Below are 19,172 nucleotides of genomic sequence, written 5' to 3' on the forward strand. Positions count from 1 at the left end.
TTATATACCGTTTTTTTCCGTGTATAATGCGCAGAATTTAACTAATTTATTGTCCTAAAATCTGGGGTGCGCATTATACATGGGTACAATTTTTTTTTAATTTTTAATTTTTTTTAATTTTTTAATTTTTTTAAGAAAATCATGGTACAACAAAACCAACAACAGGACTGACCGACAAAGTCGTGGAACAAAAAGACAGGGTGACATTACCAAAGACAGGAACATAAACCAAACAGACATCATGACAGTAACACATGCAATGATCCGACGGTGAGCGAGGGGCAGACAGGACTTAAATACAAAACACGTTACATTGATTGAGGTGACACAGGAAGGGAGGGGCGACGCGAACAGAAACTATGGCAACCTAGACACATAGCAAAACTGGGGACGAGACATGACAAATCTCCCTCGAAATAAAACTTGAAATCACCTTTCTTCTTGTTTGTTGTCAATGGCGCATCGCATTCAGCCATCCTGCCCAACACACTTAGTCAGTAAAATTCATAATTGACGACACATCGTTTGATGCGATGGTGAAATCCTTGATGGTGTGCTATTGTCAAATATTGTTTGTTTTTTAATCTCCATCGCGGACCGGACGTCATACCGAGGCAGTATCACTGCGCATGCGTACTATGGATCCGATGCGAATAGTCCTCTTCTCTTCTTGACTGACAATGAATGTGATTGTTTAATACAATCAGCAAATAACAAAATGCGTATTACAGGTAATATTTTATTTCACAACACTTTGCCTTGTTCCTTTCGTCTCTGCTGTTCACTTCAAACACGCTCCATACGAACGCAATGCTCTCGTATCAGACGCTTGCTCGATCACCTGCTCGTTTGCTGTCACAATGTACCCTACACAAATCCGAAACATTTGTTGCGGCTCCGAGTCACGACAAGGGGCAAGTTTTGGTTTCCAAGGGTGTTTTTATTCCTCTTCAACATCTCTCCCATACAGAGCCGCCTTTTTCACGTCCGCACGCCTTTTTCACATGTCCGCACTGATCGCGGTGGTGCCTTTACGGGCAGTAGGAGAAATCAACGCCAACAAAAAAAATTACATCCAGCCTAGTTAAGACCAGACCAAAGACTATAAAAATGGGACCCATTGCCTCCCTGCGTGTGTGACGATCATTGGGACTTAAAAAAAAAAAAAAAAAAATTGGGTGCGTATTATACATGGATACAGGCTTTTTTCCAGCATCAACATGCCGTTTTTAGGGTGCGTATTATACATGGGGGCGCATTATACACGGAAAAAAACAGTAATCAAAGAAGAGTGTAGATTTTTCTTTGTACGTTTTTCCGGCCAAAGAACAGCTTGGGTTCAAGTCCCAGTGGAAGGAACGGGCTAGAACATAAAAAAAAAAGAACAGAGTTTCTTTTTCCTAATTGAAGAAGGGCGTAGATTCCTTTTTTTTTGTGTCCGTTTTTCGCAGCTGTTTGGGAAGGTTTTACACCCATCCTGGATAGGCCTGAAAATAAAAAAGCGCTAGAGTTTGTGTGGTTGAGAGTGACTGGTAGGATAAATTGACTAGATAGCAGTTGCATTGATCAACGGCAATAATACAGGCTAGTAATTGTAAGGACAATTTAAACCTGCATTGAGGATCCTCAAAGAAAGAGTATACATTAAAAAAAAAAAAAAATGTATAAACCTAAAATACTAAGATAAGATGGGAAATAAAAACGGTAAATCCCTAACACTGTCCCGGATGCAGCGCAAGCAGAGGAGCAAGGGAGGCATTCCGCTCGTGCGCAAAACTTGTATACAATTATGCAGTGGGACAGGCATGCTGAAAAAGTGATCCAAAAAGGCAAACGTTCTGATGTATTTCATCTAGATGATGATAATGACCTAAATGAAGATACAACAATCCTCTTCCAAAGTTCCCAAAGGGGAGAGGAAGAGTTAGAGACCAACAAGGCCAAAGGCCACCATATAATTCAAAACCCCCATCAGATTCTGACAACTGTTGGAACTGTGGGAAACATGGACACTGGTCAAGAGAGTGTTTTAGAAAAGAAAAGAAAAAAAAAGCGGTGCCAGTCAAGGGGCAGAGGAAGAGGCAGAGGAAAAGTCACATTTACAGCATGACAAGCTTCCTCTCCTTTGACCGCTCATGCTAATACAGAGAAAGAAAGAATAGATGCTCATATGACAGCAAAACATGTCATTGTCGGATTATTGGAACATTCTTTGTATTATTAGAGCTCCTGTCCATACAAGAAGTATGACAATCCTGTTTGTATGCCCAATGACAAATGACCAGAGATCAAATTGTGTGCACACTAAAGTTAATATTTGCAAATCAAGTGGTAAATGAATGCAACTTGCTTCTAGAAGATAAAGAAAAAATTAGAATGTACTGTCCTCGTGTGCGTGGGAGGGACCAGCTCATGATGGACCACAGGAAATGGCCAGCCTGTGACGAATCATTGGTGCTGGGACCTACCTTACGCACGCGAGAGCTGTGCATGTGTTAAAATGATGAAGATTGGCTAAACTTTTAGTGTAAAGAAATGTGCTAGACTGTGGTCTATCCAATTTGCACCGCAGAACAGAAACAATTTAGGAAGATAAAAATGAGAGGAAAAGAGAGAAATCTGTTTGCGAGCAGAAATTGATCCACACTAGTGCATGTTAAGTGTCGAGCCCTCATGAGAAAAAAAAGAAAAAAAAAGAAGAAAAAAAGCGACAGAACATGCTTTCAGGAATTGGAAGCAAAATTGTGAATTTAAGACATTGCAATGCTACATTTAATAGGAATAATTGATTGATGGTGTTATAAAATTATACGAACTTCTATATGCGAACTAAATCTGAGAGATTGAGTTCTTCAAATTTAAAACAAAGAGAAAATTCAGATTAATTTGCCAGTAGATTTTTGAGTTGAGTTTTTTTGGATTGGTGGATTGTTCTATCAGGAACCTTGAGTTGAAAATGGTATATGAATGTTGTGTGGTGAGCTTGGATAAATTGAGACCAATGTGATAGAAAGACTCCTTTTTGGAGACTGTGTGTGAGATGCAAATGAGCATTGATGAATAATTCCCTGAATGAAAGGAAAATTCAGGTTGAATGGTTGAAGTTGTTGGCGACTACTATGGAAAATTAGTAGAGCGACTTAGCTTTTGGATTAATAATTAACTAGAGAAAAAAACAGTAACACATGCAGAAGATGTGTGAACTGAGAAATTGAGAAGCGTTTTGGAAAGAAAGTCAAATTAAATGATGATGGGTTCATATCTAGAACACATTCCCCCAAAAAGTTGTCAAGGTGTGAGGCATGGGCGTTGCCAAGCCTCAGAAGGAGGGAGTGAGTAGGACAGATAGTGGAAGATAGTAATACAACGCTTTACGACATATGGATTTTCTAATACATTTGGTGTCATACTGTGGTAAATTTCTATTCTGGTATCATGCAATGTATATCTCACTAGTAAGCCTAAGTGTGACCGGGTCATGTTTCGGGTCAGGTTCATGCGGGATTGTTTGGGCCTTGGCCCATGATCTCATTGGCACGAGACATCTGGTTTCCATTAACAACTGACAAGATATGCACACGAGTGAGGAAAGGGAGGCTAACTCATAAATAATGAGGAGATATTGGGAGTAATCTGTTGGTCCTTTCTATAAGACCCTTCCTGGTGTAGATAGGTTCGCAACACGAGCGATTTAGAGGTTCAAAAGAAAACAGTTAAAAGAAAACAGCATTATTGATTCGGACAATTGCAGGCTAACAGGAGCATGAGAAAGAAGAGCTAAGAAGCGGGATCCAATTTGATCAGGGAGATTGGAAATTCACAACACCATATTCTAAGTCACATTTTTGAGCAAGCATGACACAGGTAATAACGTTTGAGAGGTCAAGACATACATCAGGGCTAGATGTGGAACGCAGACCTCGTTGAGTTAATTTTGAATAATGTTACTGAAGACACAATGTACTGTCCCATTAAATTGGAACTATAGACAAAACGTAGCTCGAAAATAGGATGAGTTGCAGGACTTACAAGATAAAGACGAGATCGCTGTTACTAGGAGAATTCGACATTTGGTAAACAAACGTTACTAGTGAATGGATGGCAGCGGTTACATTTGGAGATAGTCTTACAAGTTTGATGTCACAGTCTGTCACTCTCAGTGCCAGGATCCCTGAAAACTCGATCCCGAAACTCTGCCTGCAGCTGTGGACGTCTACAAAACGGTGCCTGGCTTTGAGGCATCTTTGACCTTTGGCGAGAACAAGGAAAGACTGTTGTTGTGCTTGGAGGGGGGCAAGTACACTCCGGAGGAAAGGCGACATCCTTGGGGACGAGAAAAGACAGTGAGAAGCGGAGGAACTCACAATGTTGAAAATGGACTCATTTGAACAATGGACTCATTCAAGAGTGATGGATGGGTTGGCTCTGAAGCAACAACAAAAGAGCACCAACTTGAGAGGGTGAGGTGCGGCAAAAGATATGGACTTGAAGTGTCCGACGGAAAAATCACACTCCTTGCTGTGGCGTTGCTAAACTTGGTGGAGCTTTGGTCAAAAGTGGACAGGAGCTTCATTGTGCACTGAGTTTGACAGAACTGAGGAGATTTGTTAAAAAATCAAATAATGCGTAAAGCTACAGAGAAAAGCATCATAATCGGAGACTGAACAGATTTGGATAGGACGTCACAGTCAGTGACGCTACCCCTACCGGCCTGGACTCGCGGAAATGAATCTGTGATTGAACTCTTTTGGATTGTTCCCAATGTAACTGTCGGAGGACGACAGATGCCACAAGTGGCCTAAACAAAAAGGCTACTTGGAATGGACTACACGCGTTTCATCCAAGACAACAAGATCCACACATGCATTAACGACAACTGCTCTCCAGGAGGAAACTGGATGGGAGCTTTGGACATCACCGCTGTGTGCCAGGATGGTAGAGCCACTTCAAGGTGTAAGGGCTCTCCTGCCAACATGGCTGCACCATTGGACGGGACCTACTTCATTCAGAACGGATCGTGGCTTTGTTTTTTTTGTTTTTTATTGATAGCATTCTGCTCGCCCAAGGCAGAGGGACCGTGTGAGACTTTTCCTGTATATTAAAATTGGCCAGCAGGTTTTTGGATCACAATACGTTTGAACTGGAGTATTGAGGAAAGTCCTCGTCTTCACTGGAGATTGTTGCTATCATTGTTTGTTGTTTTTGTCATGTTTCACCCTACGCGTTCCCAACCCGTCCGCTGTCATCACTGTTTTTATTGATCTTTTTTATTAGTGTTTTTATTATTTTTACTATTCTTCTTTATATTTTCTTGCTTGTGTTTGTGGATTGGGTTGACATAATCATATGATAAAACAGGAGGGATATGTCAGGGTTTTCCATACTATCTTGATCGCATGATTATGTTGGAATGTATGTAACCAGTAATAAATAACCTAGCTAGATTCGTTTTATGCTTATGTTGGTGCGTAACCAGTAATAAATAACCTAGCTTGTCCCATCCTACACAACGTCGTAAAACATTCCCTTGCTATGTTTTGACAAGAGGTCAAGGGCTTTCTCTTCTGTATCCAGTCCACTCTCACCCCCACCCTGTTTCTCTTAATAAAAAGGCTCTTGTGGGAGGCCAGAGTCAGACGTCATTCGATCATTGCTGTACGCACAGTGACGAATGGACTCTCAGCCTGCAGGTGCCCAAGAAGACTTAATTGTCTCCCGTGTGGTAATTGCAAAATAAGTTGGAGTGAGCACCACTCTAACAACACATTAAAAAAAATAATTACAGTACACCTCTTACAGTCTGCTTGCGACCCGTAATTTGTTTGGTGGAAAACGCTCACAGACTTCAGTACAAAAAAATACCGTAATTTTCGGACTAAAAGTTGCTCCGGAGTACAAGTCCTATCAGCCATAAAATACCCAAAAAGAAAAAAAAAAAAAAATTTATAAGTCGCTCCGGAGTATAAGTCGCATTTTGGGGGGCAATTTATTCGACAAAATCCAACACCAAGAACAGACATGAACGAGCAACAGGCTAAACGATAGGTATGCTAACGTGACAAACACAAACAACAGCCTGACATAACATTCAGACTCTGAATTTCAGAGTTATTAAAAAAAACTATTACATAAATAACACGTTTATAAAACCATCTGTGTCACTCTAATTCAATGGTTCCCAAACTTTTGCAGGCTGGCACCCCCTTAGCTCCCCAGTGAATTCCTAGCCTATCAAACCATCTGTGCACTCTAAATCATTAAATCCATCGATCAAATTCCTCATCCTTTGTCAACAACGCCGCGCGCGCGCCCTGATGTCAGCCTCGTCGTTATTCCACCGATCTAGTATATAACTAGATTGTAGCGTTAACAGAGTACAAGGAAAGACGTGGGTTTGGTAAACGGCTCTTTATTTGACAAAACAAACTTCCAGGCGTGTGGCGGCGTGGACTTCCATCCACAGAGGTGAAAGAGCTCCGTAGAGTAGGACCGGGCGTGCGTAAAGGCCATGTCCGAGCCCCACCCACGGTCCCCGGACAGCCACCCGGCCGAGCGCCGGCCCTCGACTTCCATCCACGGAGGTGAAAGAGCTCCTTAGAAACAAAGCCGCTAATGATGCCGGTAGTACGTGGGGCCCTTCGTCATCCCATGATCAATCTTTGTCCTTTTTGTAAACAACCGCCACGCCGCGTCGCGTCTATGAAAAACCCGCGACGTATACTCTGAAAATTACGGTACTACGCTCAATCATAAGGCATTTGGGCATGGTGTTACCGTTCTGTTCTGCAGTCAGACGTCGCTCAGCAACGATGTAAAATTGCTAGTAGCCACCGGCATATACAAACAATGCGATTGGATTAAAAGCCATGTTGTGATGATACAATAGCCATTCATATGCGTCACTGGCCGTGTTTGGAATTGTGGAATTATTTGATCTGCATACGGACATTTCCATTTCACAATGATGGCTTTTGAGACCATTCCCACAAGGTGAATTTGATCAACCAAATTGGCATTTCGGCTTCATAATGAAAGCCTTTGCGACCGTTCCCACAAGGAGAGTTTGATCAACCAAATTGGCGCTTCACCTGAGTGGTGAATTTGGGAAAATCATATTTATCTGGCCAAATTCATTTTCAAGCCAATAAGTGATCTTTGTTATATAATTTCATTTTGTCCCTACCTCTAGTAGTGTTAAGTCTTGATATGTGCCTGTAATTTTCTGCCGTACTTTTGTTAGTCATCACAACTCATTCGCAGTCATCCAATTTATACCAGTTCAATGCAATGTGAAAAGGATTACCGTTTTTTTCTGTGTATAATGCGCGAAATTTAACTAATTTATTGTCCTAAAATCTGGGGTGCGCATTATACATGGGTACAATTTTTTTTTTATTTATCTTTTTTAAATTTATTTATTTATTTATTTTTTTTTGAAGAAGAAGAAAATCATGGTACAACAAAACCAACAACAGGACTGACCGACAAAGACGTGGAACAAAAAGACAGGGTGACATTACCAAAGACAGGAACAGAAACACAACAGACATCGTGAGAGTAACACATGCAATGATCCGACGGTGAGCGAGGGGCAGACAGGACTTAAATACAAAACACGTTACATTGATTGAGGTGACACAGGAAGGGAGGGGCGACGCGAATACAAACTATGGCAACCTAGACACGTAGCAAAACTGGAGACAAGACATGACAAATCTCCCTCGAAATAAAACTTGAAATCACCTTTCTTCTTGTTTGTTGTCAATCGCGCATTGCATTCAGCCATCCTGCCCAACACAGTCAGTAAAATTCATAATTGACGACACATCGTTCGATGCAATGGTGCAATCCTTGATGGTGTGTTATTGTCAAATATTGTTTGTTTTTTAATCTCCATTGCGGACCGGACGTCATACGGAGGCAGTATCACTGCGCATGCGCACTATGGATCCGATGCGCAGAACGGATGCGCAAGACCCGTCAGCTATATAAAGAGCGAGAGTTGTTTTCTTCCTATTAGTTTCAATTCACAGTTTAATTAGCAGTTTCAATCAGCAAATAACAAAATGCGTATTACAGGTAATATTTTATGTCACAACACTTTGCCTTGTTCCTTTCGTCTCTGCTGTTCACTTCAAACACGCTCCATACGACCGCAATGCTCTCGTATCAGACGCTTGCTCGTTTGCTGTCACAATGTACCCTACACAAATCCGAAACATTTGTTGCGGCTCCGAGTCACGACGAGGGGCAAGTTTTGGTTTCCAAGGGTGTTTTTATTCCTCTTCAACGTCTCTCCCATACAGAGCCGCCTTTTTCACGTCCGCACGCCTTTTTCACTGATCGCGGTGGTGCCTTTACGGGCAGTCGGAGAAATCAACCCCAACAAAAAAAATTACATCCAGCCTAGTTAAGACCATACCAAAGACTATAAAAATGGGACCCATTGCCTCCCTGCGTGTGTGACAATCATTGGGACTTAAAAAAAAAAAAAAAAATTAATTAAAAAAAAATTGGGTGCGTATTATACATGGGTACAGGCTTTTTTCCAGCATCAACATGCCATTTTTAGGGTGCGTATTATACATGGGGCGCATTATACACGGAAAAAAACGGTACTTATTTCTGGGTGGCAGATTTAATATTTTGAGACCATTCCTGTTGTTGCATGAAACAACAGATGCTGTATTTAGTTAGTTAGTAAGTAATTTGTGACTACAAGATAACCAGTCTTTATTGCATCCATACTATGTATAATAAAAGAATTCCTACGTTTGACAAATTTAATAAATCTTCCATCTAACAAGATGTTGGGTCACTGACATTTTAGAACAGTAAGTGAAGTAAAGACTACTCTTAAGAGATGTGAAAGTCCATGATCAGTAACCAAAGAAGCAACCACAAGTACAGGATGTGTTTGTTCTGCGCTGTCTGACGATCCTAAAGATTAGAAAGAAAACCTTCCGAGGGAACGATGCTATTCATCATTGTGACATCAGTTGATAGTGAGCACATCACTCTGGATTTCATGGTTGAGTTGTGTCTGCAGGTCGCTCAGCTTTTTCTTGAGAACAGCCAGTGCGGACATGACAATGGTCTCAGGTCGGAGGGAGCCGCAAGACTCCACGTTGTAGTAGAACCTGTAGAGGGAAAAGGAAGATGATTTTTGATTATTTGATTCTGAATTGTGGCTATGCTTTGACACAATACCGTTTTTTTCCGTGTATAGTGCACAAAATTTAACTAATTTATTGTCCTAAAATCTGGGGTGCGCATTATACATGGGTACAAAAAAAAAAGTAATTTTTTTTTAATTTCTTTTTTTTTTTTTTTTTTTTAAGTCCCAATGATCGTCACACACGTAGGGAGGCAATGGGTCCCATCTTTATAGTCTTTGGTATGGTCTTAACTAGGCTGGATGTAATTTTTTTTTGTTGGCGTTGATTTCTCCGACTGCCCGTAAACGCACCACGGGACAGCAAACGAGCAGGTGATCGAGCAAGCGTCTGATACGAGAGCATTGCGGTCGCATGGAGCGTGTTTGAAGTGAACAGCAGAGAAGAAAGGAACAAGGCAAAGTGTTGTGAAATAAAATGCACAGAATGGATGCGCAAGACACGTCAGCTATATAAAGAGCGAGAGTTGTTTTCTTTTTATTAGTTTCAATTCACAGTTTAATTAGCAGTTTCAATCAGCAAATAACAAAATGCGTATTACAGGTAATATTTTATTTCACAACACTTTGCCTTGTTCCTTTGGTCTCTGCTGTTCATCCTAAAACACAAAGGCGCTCTTTAAGCAATGCGACAGTGAGCGCCCGGCGCGCTGCGGTTGCGCGACCGCACCAAATTAAGCTCCCTGCGCAGTGCGCACTGAGGTCCACTTAAATTTTAGAAAGTACATCAGGACTTTAAAAATATCTATAAATTTCAGCGACGGCTCTGTCACAATAATCGACCAGCGCGATGCAGTTGGGCGGTCGGCGGCGCGCTACGGTTGAGCGTTCTCTCGCGCGCTCTCTCTCTCGCTCTCTCTCGCTCTCGCACACACGCAAACCGGATATCATACGGAGGCCGCCATTACAGATGCGCAGAACGGATGCGCAAGACACGTCAGCTATATAAAGAGCGAGAGTTCAGTTCTCTACCTAAATCCGTATTACAGGTAATATTTTATTTCACAACACTTTGCCTTGTTCCTTTCTTCTCTGCTGTTCACTTCAAACACGCTCCATGCGACCGCAATGCTCTCGTATCAGACGCTTGCTCGATCACCTGCTTGTTTGCTGTCCCGTGCGCGCACGGAGCGCGGTGGTGCGTTTAGGGGCAGTCGGAGAAATCAACGCCAACAAAAAAAATTACATCCAGCCTAGTTAAGACCATACCAAAGACTATAAAAATGGGACCCATTGCCTCCCTGCGTGTGTGACGATCATTGGGACTTAAAAAAAAAAAAAAAAAGTTTTTTTTAAAAAATTCATAAAAATTGGGTGCGTATTATACATGGGTACAAGCTTTTTTCCAGCATCAGCATGCCATTTTTAGGGGTGCGTACTATACATGGGGGCGCACTATACACGGAAAAAAACGGTAGATGCTTTCCTCACCTTTCTGGTTTTCCATTGGGGTCATAGGGAGCTTGGACCTCATCTTCCTCAATTTCAGAATATTCACTCTTGGGCCTAAATCCAGCATGGCAACAAAGGAATGAATGAAGAAACAGAAAAACCTTTATTATTCAACCTACTAATGATGATGAATAATAAAGGTGATTTAAGTTAGGAACGCACCATTCCTCGGGTCTGGGGTAGACAGTGTGCCTCAGTGCATTGTCAGGGTCATATTCAAACGCGACTCCTGCTGTTGGGTTCCACTTGGCATGTTCCTTACCAAATCCTTTTTTGGCATAAGCTTTGAGTCGCAGTTCCTGTCCTTTCCGAAGCTTCACCAGCAAAATTTCTATGAATGGAAATCCATCAACACACCCATGAGCTGAAATGCTTTATCCTCACTAGGGTCACGAGTGTGCTGGAGCCTATCCTAACACCCTGAACTGGTTGTCATGGACACATGGACACAGGCATTCACACTCACAATCACACCAAAGGACAATTTAGAGTGCTCAATTAACCTAGCATACATGTTTTGGGTGGAAGGAAACCGCAACACCCACAAAGAAAACCCACAAAGGGACAGAGAGAAGATGCAAATTCCACAAAAGAAGGCCGGAGCACTGTTTTGAACCCACAACCTCTGCACCGTGAGGGAGACATGCTAAATAGTTGCCTGCCATGCCACTCTGAATGAGAACGCAATTACGGAATAAAATATCCCAATGATGAACATTTTCTAAGTTTGTCTGTGTAGTATATTTTACTTCTTCACCGACTGAAATGACGAGCCAGGACCCACATCTTCCTCTAACGTGTTTTAGTGAGAATAACAAAGTTGAAACATACAGCGTGTGAGATTGCTAGAGCTAACAGCCAGTCAGCCTACTCACAATGCACTGCAGATAAAAAAAAACTTATCGTACTCTCCAAGAACATCATAGGTATTGTAGTTCAGTTAACGTAACATTGAAACAAATGAACTGTATTGAACTGAAACAAATTAACGGTAACTTGTATTTTACTCATGAACTTAAACCTTGTCCTTCTAGTTGCTAAATGTGTCCACAACAAATAAATTCTCAACAGTCTGGGTTATCAATATGATGATGAACGAATCAGAGGACATTCAGTTTTACGTAGATCGCGGTGGTAAACCAATCAGAGTACTGTACGTAACACGTAAAGGAAATACTATCGTTTGTGCAAATCAGTAAAGTTGTTTTGTGTGGCTTACGCCACAAAAGGACTGTATGGAACACATGGAGGAGTACGTACTTCCGCCGCCATTGATAAATAAAGACTATCGTTTGTGCAAAGCAAACTGTATTAGGAAAAGAAAAAGAAACATGAATACGAAGCACAATGAGAGCTTTCTGGAAAGCCAGGATCATTGTAGAAGAGCAACGTGACAACGATGAGACAATGACAAGAGGGAACTTGGCATGTTTAATGGCGGACTTGCCCAACTGTTTAATTTGGATACCAGAAGATGAGAATTTTGATGGATTTGCGTATTAATATTGATTAACAATGTGAGTACAATGCAGTACATGACTACCTTATTTTTCGGACTAAAAGTCGCTCCGGAATATAGGTCGCAATAGCCATAAAATGCACAATAACATGAAAAAAAACATACATAAGTCGCTCCGGAGTATAAGTCGCATTTTGGGGGAAATTTATTCGACAAAATCCAACACCAAGAACAGATATGAACGAGCAACAACAGGCTAAATGATAGGTATGCTAACGAGACATAAACACAAACGAAGAGCTGAGAACGGACCTGACATTCAGAGTTATTCAAATAACCATTACATGAATGACACGTTTATAAAACCATCTGTGTCACTCCAATTCATAAAATCCATCGATCATCCTTTATGTCAACAATGACGGCCGGGTGCGCTGACGGCGCTTGCACTTCAAAATATTCCACAGGCCCATATAACGATAGTATATAGATTATATATACAATAACTACCGTTTTTTCATGGTACAACAAAACCAACAACAGAACTGACCGACAAAGACGTGGAACAAAAAGACAGGGTGACATTACCAAAGACAGGAACAGAAACCAAACAGACATCATGACAGTAACACATGCAATGATGCGACGGTGAGCGAGGGGCAGACAGGACTTAAATACAAAACACGTTACATTGATTGAGGTGACACAGGAAGGAAGGGGCGACGCAAACAGAAACTATGGCAACCTAGACACATAGCAAAACTGGGGACGAGACATGACAAATCTCCCTCGAAATAAAACTTGAAATCACCTTTCTTCTTGTTTGTTGTCAATCGCGCATTGCATTCAGCCATCCTGCCCAACACACTTAGTCAGTAAAATTCATAATTGACGACACATCGTTTGATGCAATGGTCAATCCTTGATGGTGTGTTATTGTCAAATATTGTTTGTTTTTTAATCTCCATCGCGGACCGGACGTCATACGGAGGCCGCCATTACAGATGCGCAGAACGGATGCGCAAGACACGTCAGCTATATAAAGAGCGAGAGTTGTTTTCTTCCTATTAGTTTCAATTCACAGTTTAATTAGCAATTTCAATCAGCAAATAACAAAATGCGTATTACAGGTAATATTTTATTTCACAACACTTTGCCTTGTTCCTTTCGTCTCTGCTGTTCACTTCAAACACGCTCCATACGAACACAATGCTCTCGTATCAGACGCTTGCGCGATCACTTGCTTGTTTGCTGTCACAATGTACCCTACACAAATCCGAAACATTTGTTGCGGCTCCGAGTCACGACGAGGGGCAAGTTTTGGTTTCCAAGGGTGTTTTTATTCCTCTTCAACGTCTCTCCCATACAGAGCCGCCTTTTTCACATGTTCGCACGCCTTTTTCACATGTTCGCACGCCTTTTTCACATGTCCGCACTGATTGCGGTGGTGCCTTTACGGGCAGTCGGAGAAATCAACGGCAACAAAGAAAAAATACATCCAGCCTAGTTAAGACCATTCCAAAGACTATAAAAATGGGACCCATTGCCTCCCTGCGTGTGTGACGATCATTGGGACTTAAAAAAACAAACAAACAAACAAAAAAAAATTTTGGGTGCGTATTATACATGGGTACAGGCTTTTTTCCAGCATCAACATGCCATTTTTAGGGTGCGTATTATACATGGGGGCGCATTATACACGGAAATAAACGGTATTATATAAGCAAAAATATTATCAAACCACCTGTGTCATTCCAAATCATTAAATCCATCGATCAAATTCCTCGTCCTTTGTCAACAATGCCGCGCGTGCGCCCTGACGTCAGCCTTGTCGTTATTCCACAGATTTAGTATATAACTATATTGTAGCGTTAACAAAGTACAAGGAAAGACGTGTGTTTGGTAAACGGCTCTTTATTTAACAAAACAAGAGTTCAATGAGCCAACAACTACTGAACTGTAGCGATAAAAACATATAGAAGTTGCTAAACGAAATAAAATATATCAAATAAACAAATAGTTCACCGCCATCCCCGAAGGTGGCACTTCCAGCCACGGAGGTGGAAGAGAGCTCCATAGAATAGGACCGGGCGTGCGTAAAAGCCATGTCCGAGCCCCATCCATCGTCCCCGGACAGGCAAACCGGCCGAGCACCGGCCCCCGACTTCCATCCAGGGAGGTGAAAGAGAGTTCCGTACAGTAGGACCGGGCGTGCATAAAAGCCATAATAGTTTTTCAAACCTTCTGTGTCACTCCAAATCATTAAATTCTTCAAACTCTTCATCCTCCGTGTCACAAACAAAGCCGCTAATGATGCCGGTAGTACGTGGGGCCCTTCGTCATCTCGTGATCGAATGAATCTTTGTCCTTTATGTGAACAACCGCCGCGCAGTTCGTTTATCGCGGTTTCACTTTTTTTAATTTTGAATTCATGTTTGACAGTGGGGATGGTGTGTTCAGGGTGATGAGCTGTGTTGCTTTTACGCCAAACATATCGTTTTGCATTGTGGCCAAAAAGTTAGATTTTGGTTTCATCTAACCAGAGCACCTTTTTCCACATGTTTGGTGTCTACCAGGTGGCTTGTGGCAAACTTTAAACGAGACTTTTTATGGATATCTTTGAGAAATGGCTTTCTTCTTGTGCAGTGCACAACTGATTGTTGTCCTTTGAACAGACTCTCCCACCTCAGCTGTAGTTATCTGCAGTTCATCCAGAGTGATCATGGGCCTCTTGGCTGCATCTCTGATCAGTCTTCTCCTTGTTTGAGATGAAAGTTTGGAGGGACGCCTGGGTCTTGGTAGATTTGCAGTGGTCTGATACTCCTTCCATTTCAATATAATTGCTTGCACAGTGCTACTTGAGATGTTTAAAGCTTGGGAAATCTTTTTGTATCCAAATCCGGCTTTAAACTTCTCCACAACAGTATCTCGGACCTGCCTGGTGTGTTCTTTTGTCTTGATGGTTCTCTCTGCGCTTTAAACAGAACCCTGAGACTATCAAAGAGCAGGTGCATTTATACGGAGACTTGATTACACACAGGAGCATTCTATTCATCATCATCATCAGTCATTTAGGACAACATTGGTTCATTCAAAGATCCTCACTGAACTTCTGGAGTGAGTTTGCTGCACTGAAAGTAAAGGGGCCGAATAATATTGCACGCCCTACTTTTCAGTTTTTTATTCTTTTTAAAAAAGTTTAAATTATCCAATCAATTTCGTTCCACTTCACAATTGTGTCCCACTTGTTGTTGATTCTTGACAAAAAATTAAAATTTTATATCTTTATACTTGAAGCCTGAAATGTGGCGAAATGTTGAAAGGTTCAAGGGGGCCGAATACTTTCGCAAGGCACTGTAGCTTTCAAAATATTAAATATGATCACGTTTGCAATCCATCCCATCTGTTTTCTACTGCTGAAATCCACGGTTGCGTCATGTCATAGCCTTTGCTGTACAGAAGGGTGACGCCAGGTCGGACAAAAAAGCTCCATTTTTATTGGACTATACGGTGCCTACGGGGTCGTGAGAGGTACAATTCCATCCGCTTTATTTATAATTTCAGCTAGCTAGCTGATGTGTGCCAGGCAAGAAAGAAAGATGGCGAAGAGAAAAAAAGACGACGATTTCCGAACATTTCAGAGTGAGTGGACCGAAGAATTCGGATTTGCGGAGAGAGGAGGCTCTGCCTCATATGCAAAGACAAAATTGCATGAATGAAATGCTCCAATATCAAGCGTCACTTTGAGACACGTCATGCTACATTTGCAACCAAATACAAAGCTGGGGATAGCAGAAAGAAAGCGTGTGAAGAGTTCCAGAGGAAGGTTCAAGCTAGTCAACAGCAACTCCATGTATGGACCAGACAAGGTGACTTTAATTCAGCTAGTTTTGCTGGCGCATTAGCAATTGTGAGGAACGGAAAGCCATTCACTGATGGGGAGTATTTCAACATTTATTCTTGATGTGCCTAATGAACTTTTTGACGACTTCTCGGATAAAGAAAAGATACTCAAACGGATGAAAGACATGCCTGTCAGCAAGAACCGTTCACGATTGGGCCATTATGACTGATGAGAGCCTCAATGCCTGCATGAAGCTCAACCTCACTGTATATCAACCGGAGTACAAAGCCATCAGCAAAACGATGCAGCCCCAGAAGTCTCATTAATGGTGTGTTTTTTTTCAAGGCTTCAATAGAAAAACATTGAAAGAATACATTAGCATACTACCCCCCCCTCTGTAACTCCTTCCTTGTCAACTTTAACAAATTCGCCCAAATCAACAATTCTCTGACCGACACCATTGATAACTCCTCCTCCCCCACCTCCCCTGCCCTCCTTCCCCTCTTTCTTGACCTCCCGCCCTTCCCCTCTCTCACTGCCTTCTCCCTTCTCGACTCCTCCACTGTCCTAGACATCTTTACCGCATCCAAGACAACCACCTGCTCTCTCGACCCTCGTCCAACGACCTTAACTAAGGCCTGCCTCCCTGTCCTCCTCCCCCACCTCACATCCCTTTTTAATCAGTCTCTATCCCTTGGCCACTTTCCCACTGTCGATAAATTTGCAGCCATCACCCCCATCCTCAAAAAGCCCACCTTGGACCCACTCAACCTCTCCAACAACCGTCCCATCTACAACCTTTCATTCCTTTCCAAAACCCTTGAACGCATTGTCTCCGCCCAACTCCACACCCATCTCCAGTCCAACAGCCTCTATGAACCCTTCCAGTCCGGATTCCGCCCACTTCACAGCACCGAAACAGCTCTAGTTAAAGTCACCAACGATCTCCTCATTTCTGCAGACTCTGGTGCCCTCAACATCCTACTACTACTTGACCTTAGCGCAGCCTTTGACACTGTGAACCATTCCATCCTCCTCCAAAGGCTGCGCCAACTAGGTGTTGAGGGCACTGCACTCGACTGGCTCACCTCGTATCTCACCAACAGAAACCAGTTCATCTCTCTCTCCGGTCACACATCCATCCTCTCCCCAGTTACACAAGGGGTCCCCCAAGGCTCAGTTCTTGGCCCCCTCCTATTCATCTGCTACCTCTTTCCCCTTGGTACTGTCATCCGCAAACTCAATCTGGACTTCCACTGCTACGCTGATGACACCCAGATCTGTATACATACCACACCAACCCGTAACCCTTCCCTCACCCACTTTGAAACCTGCATCTCTACAATAAAACCATGGCTGACTCACAACTTTCTCAAACTCAACAGTGACAAAACAGAGCTCCTCCTCATAGGCACTAAATCCTCCCTTAATAATAATGGATCCATCACACTCACCATTGACTCCTCAAACATCAATCCCTCCCCTCTGGCACGCAACCTTGGCATTATTTTTGACCCCACGCTGTCCTTCCACCCTCATGTTAACTCAGTTGTCAAAACCTCCTACTTCCACCTCCGACGCATCGCCAAAATCCGGCACCGCCTCTTTCTCCCTGCCGCTGAATCCCTCATCCACGCCTTCATCTCATCCCGGCTTGACTACTGCAACTCCCTTCTCACTGGAATCACTGCTCACTCACTCCATAGACTTCAACTAGTCCAAAACTCTGCTGCCCGCCTCCTTACCCACACCCGGTCCTGTGAACACATCACTCCTGTTCTCCACTCTCTTCACTGGCTCCCCATTAAGGAGCGTATCATTTTCAAGATACTCCTCCTCACCTTCAAAGTCCTTCGCCACCTGGCTCCCACTTACCTATCCGACCTTGTCCCCTACTGCCCCAACCGTCTCCTCCGATCCTCCAATACTTCACGTCAGACAGTCCCAAAATCTAAACTAAAATCCTTCTCCTGCACATCACCCCGACTCTAGAACTCTCTCCCTCAGTCTGTCTGTGACTCACCCACACTCCCCATATTTAAGTCCCGTCTAAAAACTTACCTCTTCTCCCAAGCTCATGACCTCCCCTACCCTTCTTCTTAATTTTATCCGATTGTTTCTTCCCCGTCCCCCTCCCCTCATGTATGTCTAACCCTTGTTCCCTGTAAGCGTCTCTGGGTTTTTGAAAAGTGCTATACAAATTTAATGGTCATTCATTGGTCTTAATTAGAATACATGCATTTAATGGTATTTAGCCTATCGTTTTCTTTTTTAAATGGTATGGCTCTCACGGGAAATTATTTTTTTAAAAAATGGGCATTTATGGCTCTGTACGCCAAAAAGGTTCCCGACCCCTGTTCTAGGTTGTACATGCTGGAGAGACCATCTCCTGCCAAGCCCGGGAACACCTCAGGATCAACTCAGAAGAGATGGATCAAATCAAAAGCCTGGGCCTTCCTCCTGAGATTGCTTAACCACAACTCAATCTCACATATAGTATGACAGAAAATAATTGAAAGAACTTGCGGTTTACCATTTCGCTCAGCGTAGTCATTAGGATCGTTGTCTCGACTCCTAGATGTAACCTGAAAAGAAACTCTTAGTGTCATGAAATGTGTCCATCTTCGATTGTAAAACTAAAACAAACACAACATTTACATGCAGACAATAGCTCTTTTAAAACATGAATCTTGGCAGGATTTGCATTTTCAAAGGCCATCTAAGCATGCATACAAAGACAAATACAGTGGAGCCTCGGTTTTCGACCACAATCCGTTCCAGTCTGTTCGAGAAGTGAATCGTTCGAATTTCGAATCATGTTTTCCCATTACAAATAATGGAAAAAAATGTAATCTGTTCAAAACAAAAAAAAAATACGCTTTAAGCATTTTTTCATTTGTGCATTTTTGTCTGATCGCGCAACTGCAGCGCAGCGCTGAACGCCGAAATGTAGCGCGCCGACGACCGCGCAACTGCACCGCGCTGGTCGCATTATTGTGACAGAGCCGTCGCTGAAATATAGAAAATATTTTTAAAGTCCTGATGTACTTTCCAAAATTTAAGTGGACCTCAGTGCGCAAGGAGCTTGATTTGGTCCGATCGCGCAACCGCAGCGCGACAGGCGCTCACTGTCGCATTGCTTTAAGAGCGTCTCTGTGTTTTAGGATGGCTTTACTGGTCCCACTTGCTTCCTTTGGAGGCATGATTAGAGTTGATGCAATCCTCAGAGTAACGAGAACGTA

General features: G+C 42.6%; 1 protein-coding gene across 3 annotated transcripts in view; it reads right to left on the reverse strand.

Annotated features, from left to right (window-relative positions):
- polr2c (RNA polymerase II subunit C) overlaps positions 1–19,172 on the reverse strand; it is a 60,098-nt gene that overhangs the window by 20,240 nt on the left and 20,686 nt on the right. For 2 of the 3 annotated variants that reach the window (XM_061282090.1, XM_061282088.1), the window contains 4 exons: positions 18,464–18,515; positions 10,790–10,958; positions 10,607–10,681; positions 8,717–9,140 (listed from right to left, as the gene is read on the reverse strand). In XM_061282090.1, the coding sequence (XP_061138074.1) occupies positions 8,996–9,140; positions 10,607–10,681; positions 10,790–10,958; positions 18,464–18,515 (441 nt within the window). In that variant the 3' untranslated portion in view covers positions 8,717–8,995. Of the gene's footprint in view, positions 1–8,716; positions 9,141–10,606; positions 10,682–10,789; positions 10,959–18,463; positions 18,516–19,172 lie in introns of those variants that run through there. The other variant, XM_061282089.1, reaches the window with a different exon arrangement.

This window comes from Syngnathus typhle, linkage group LG7 (genome assembly GCF_033458585.1).
Source record: "Syngnathus typhle isolate RoL2023-S1 ecotype Sweden linkage group LG7, RoL_Styp_1.0, whole genome shotgun sequence".
Lineage (NCBI taxonomy): Eukaryota > Metazoa > Chordata > Actinopteri > Syngnathiformes > Syngnathidae > Syngnathus > Syngnathus typhle.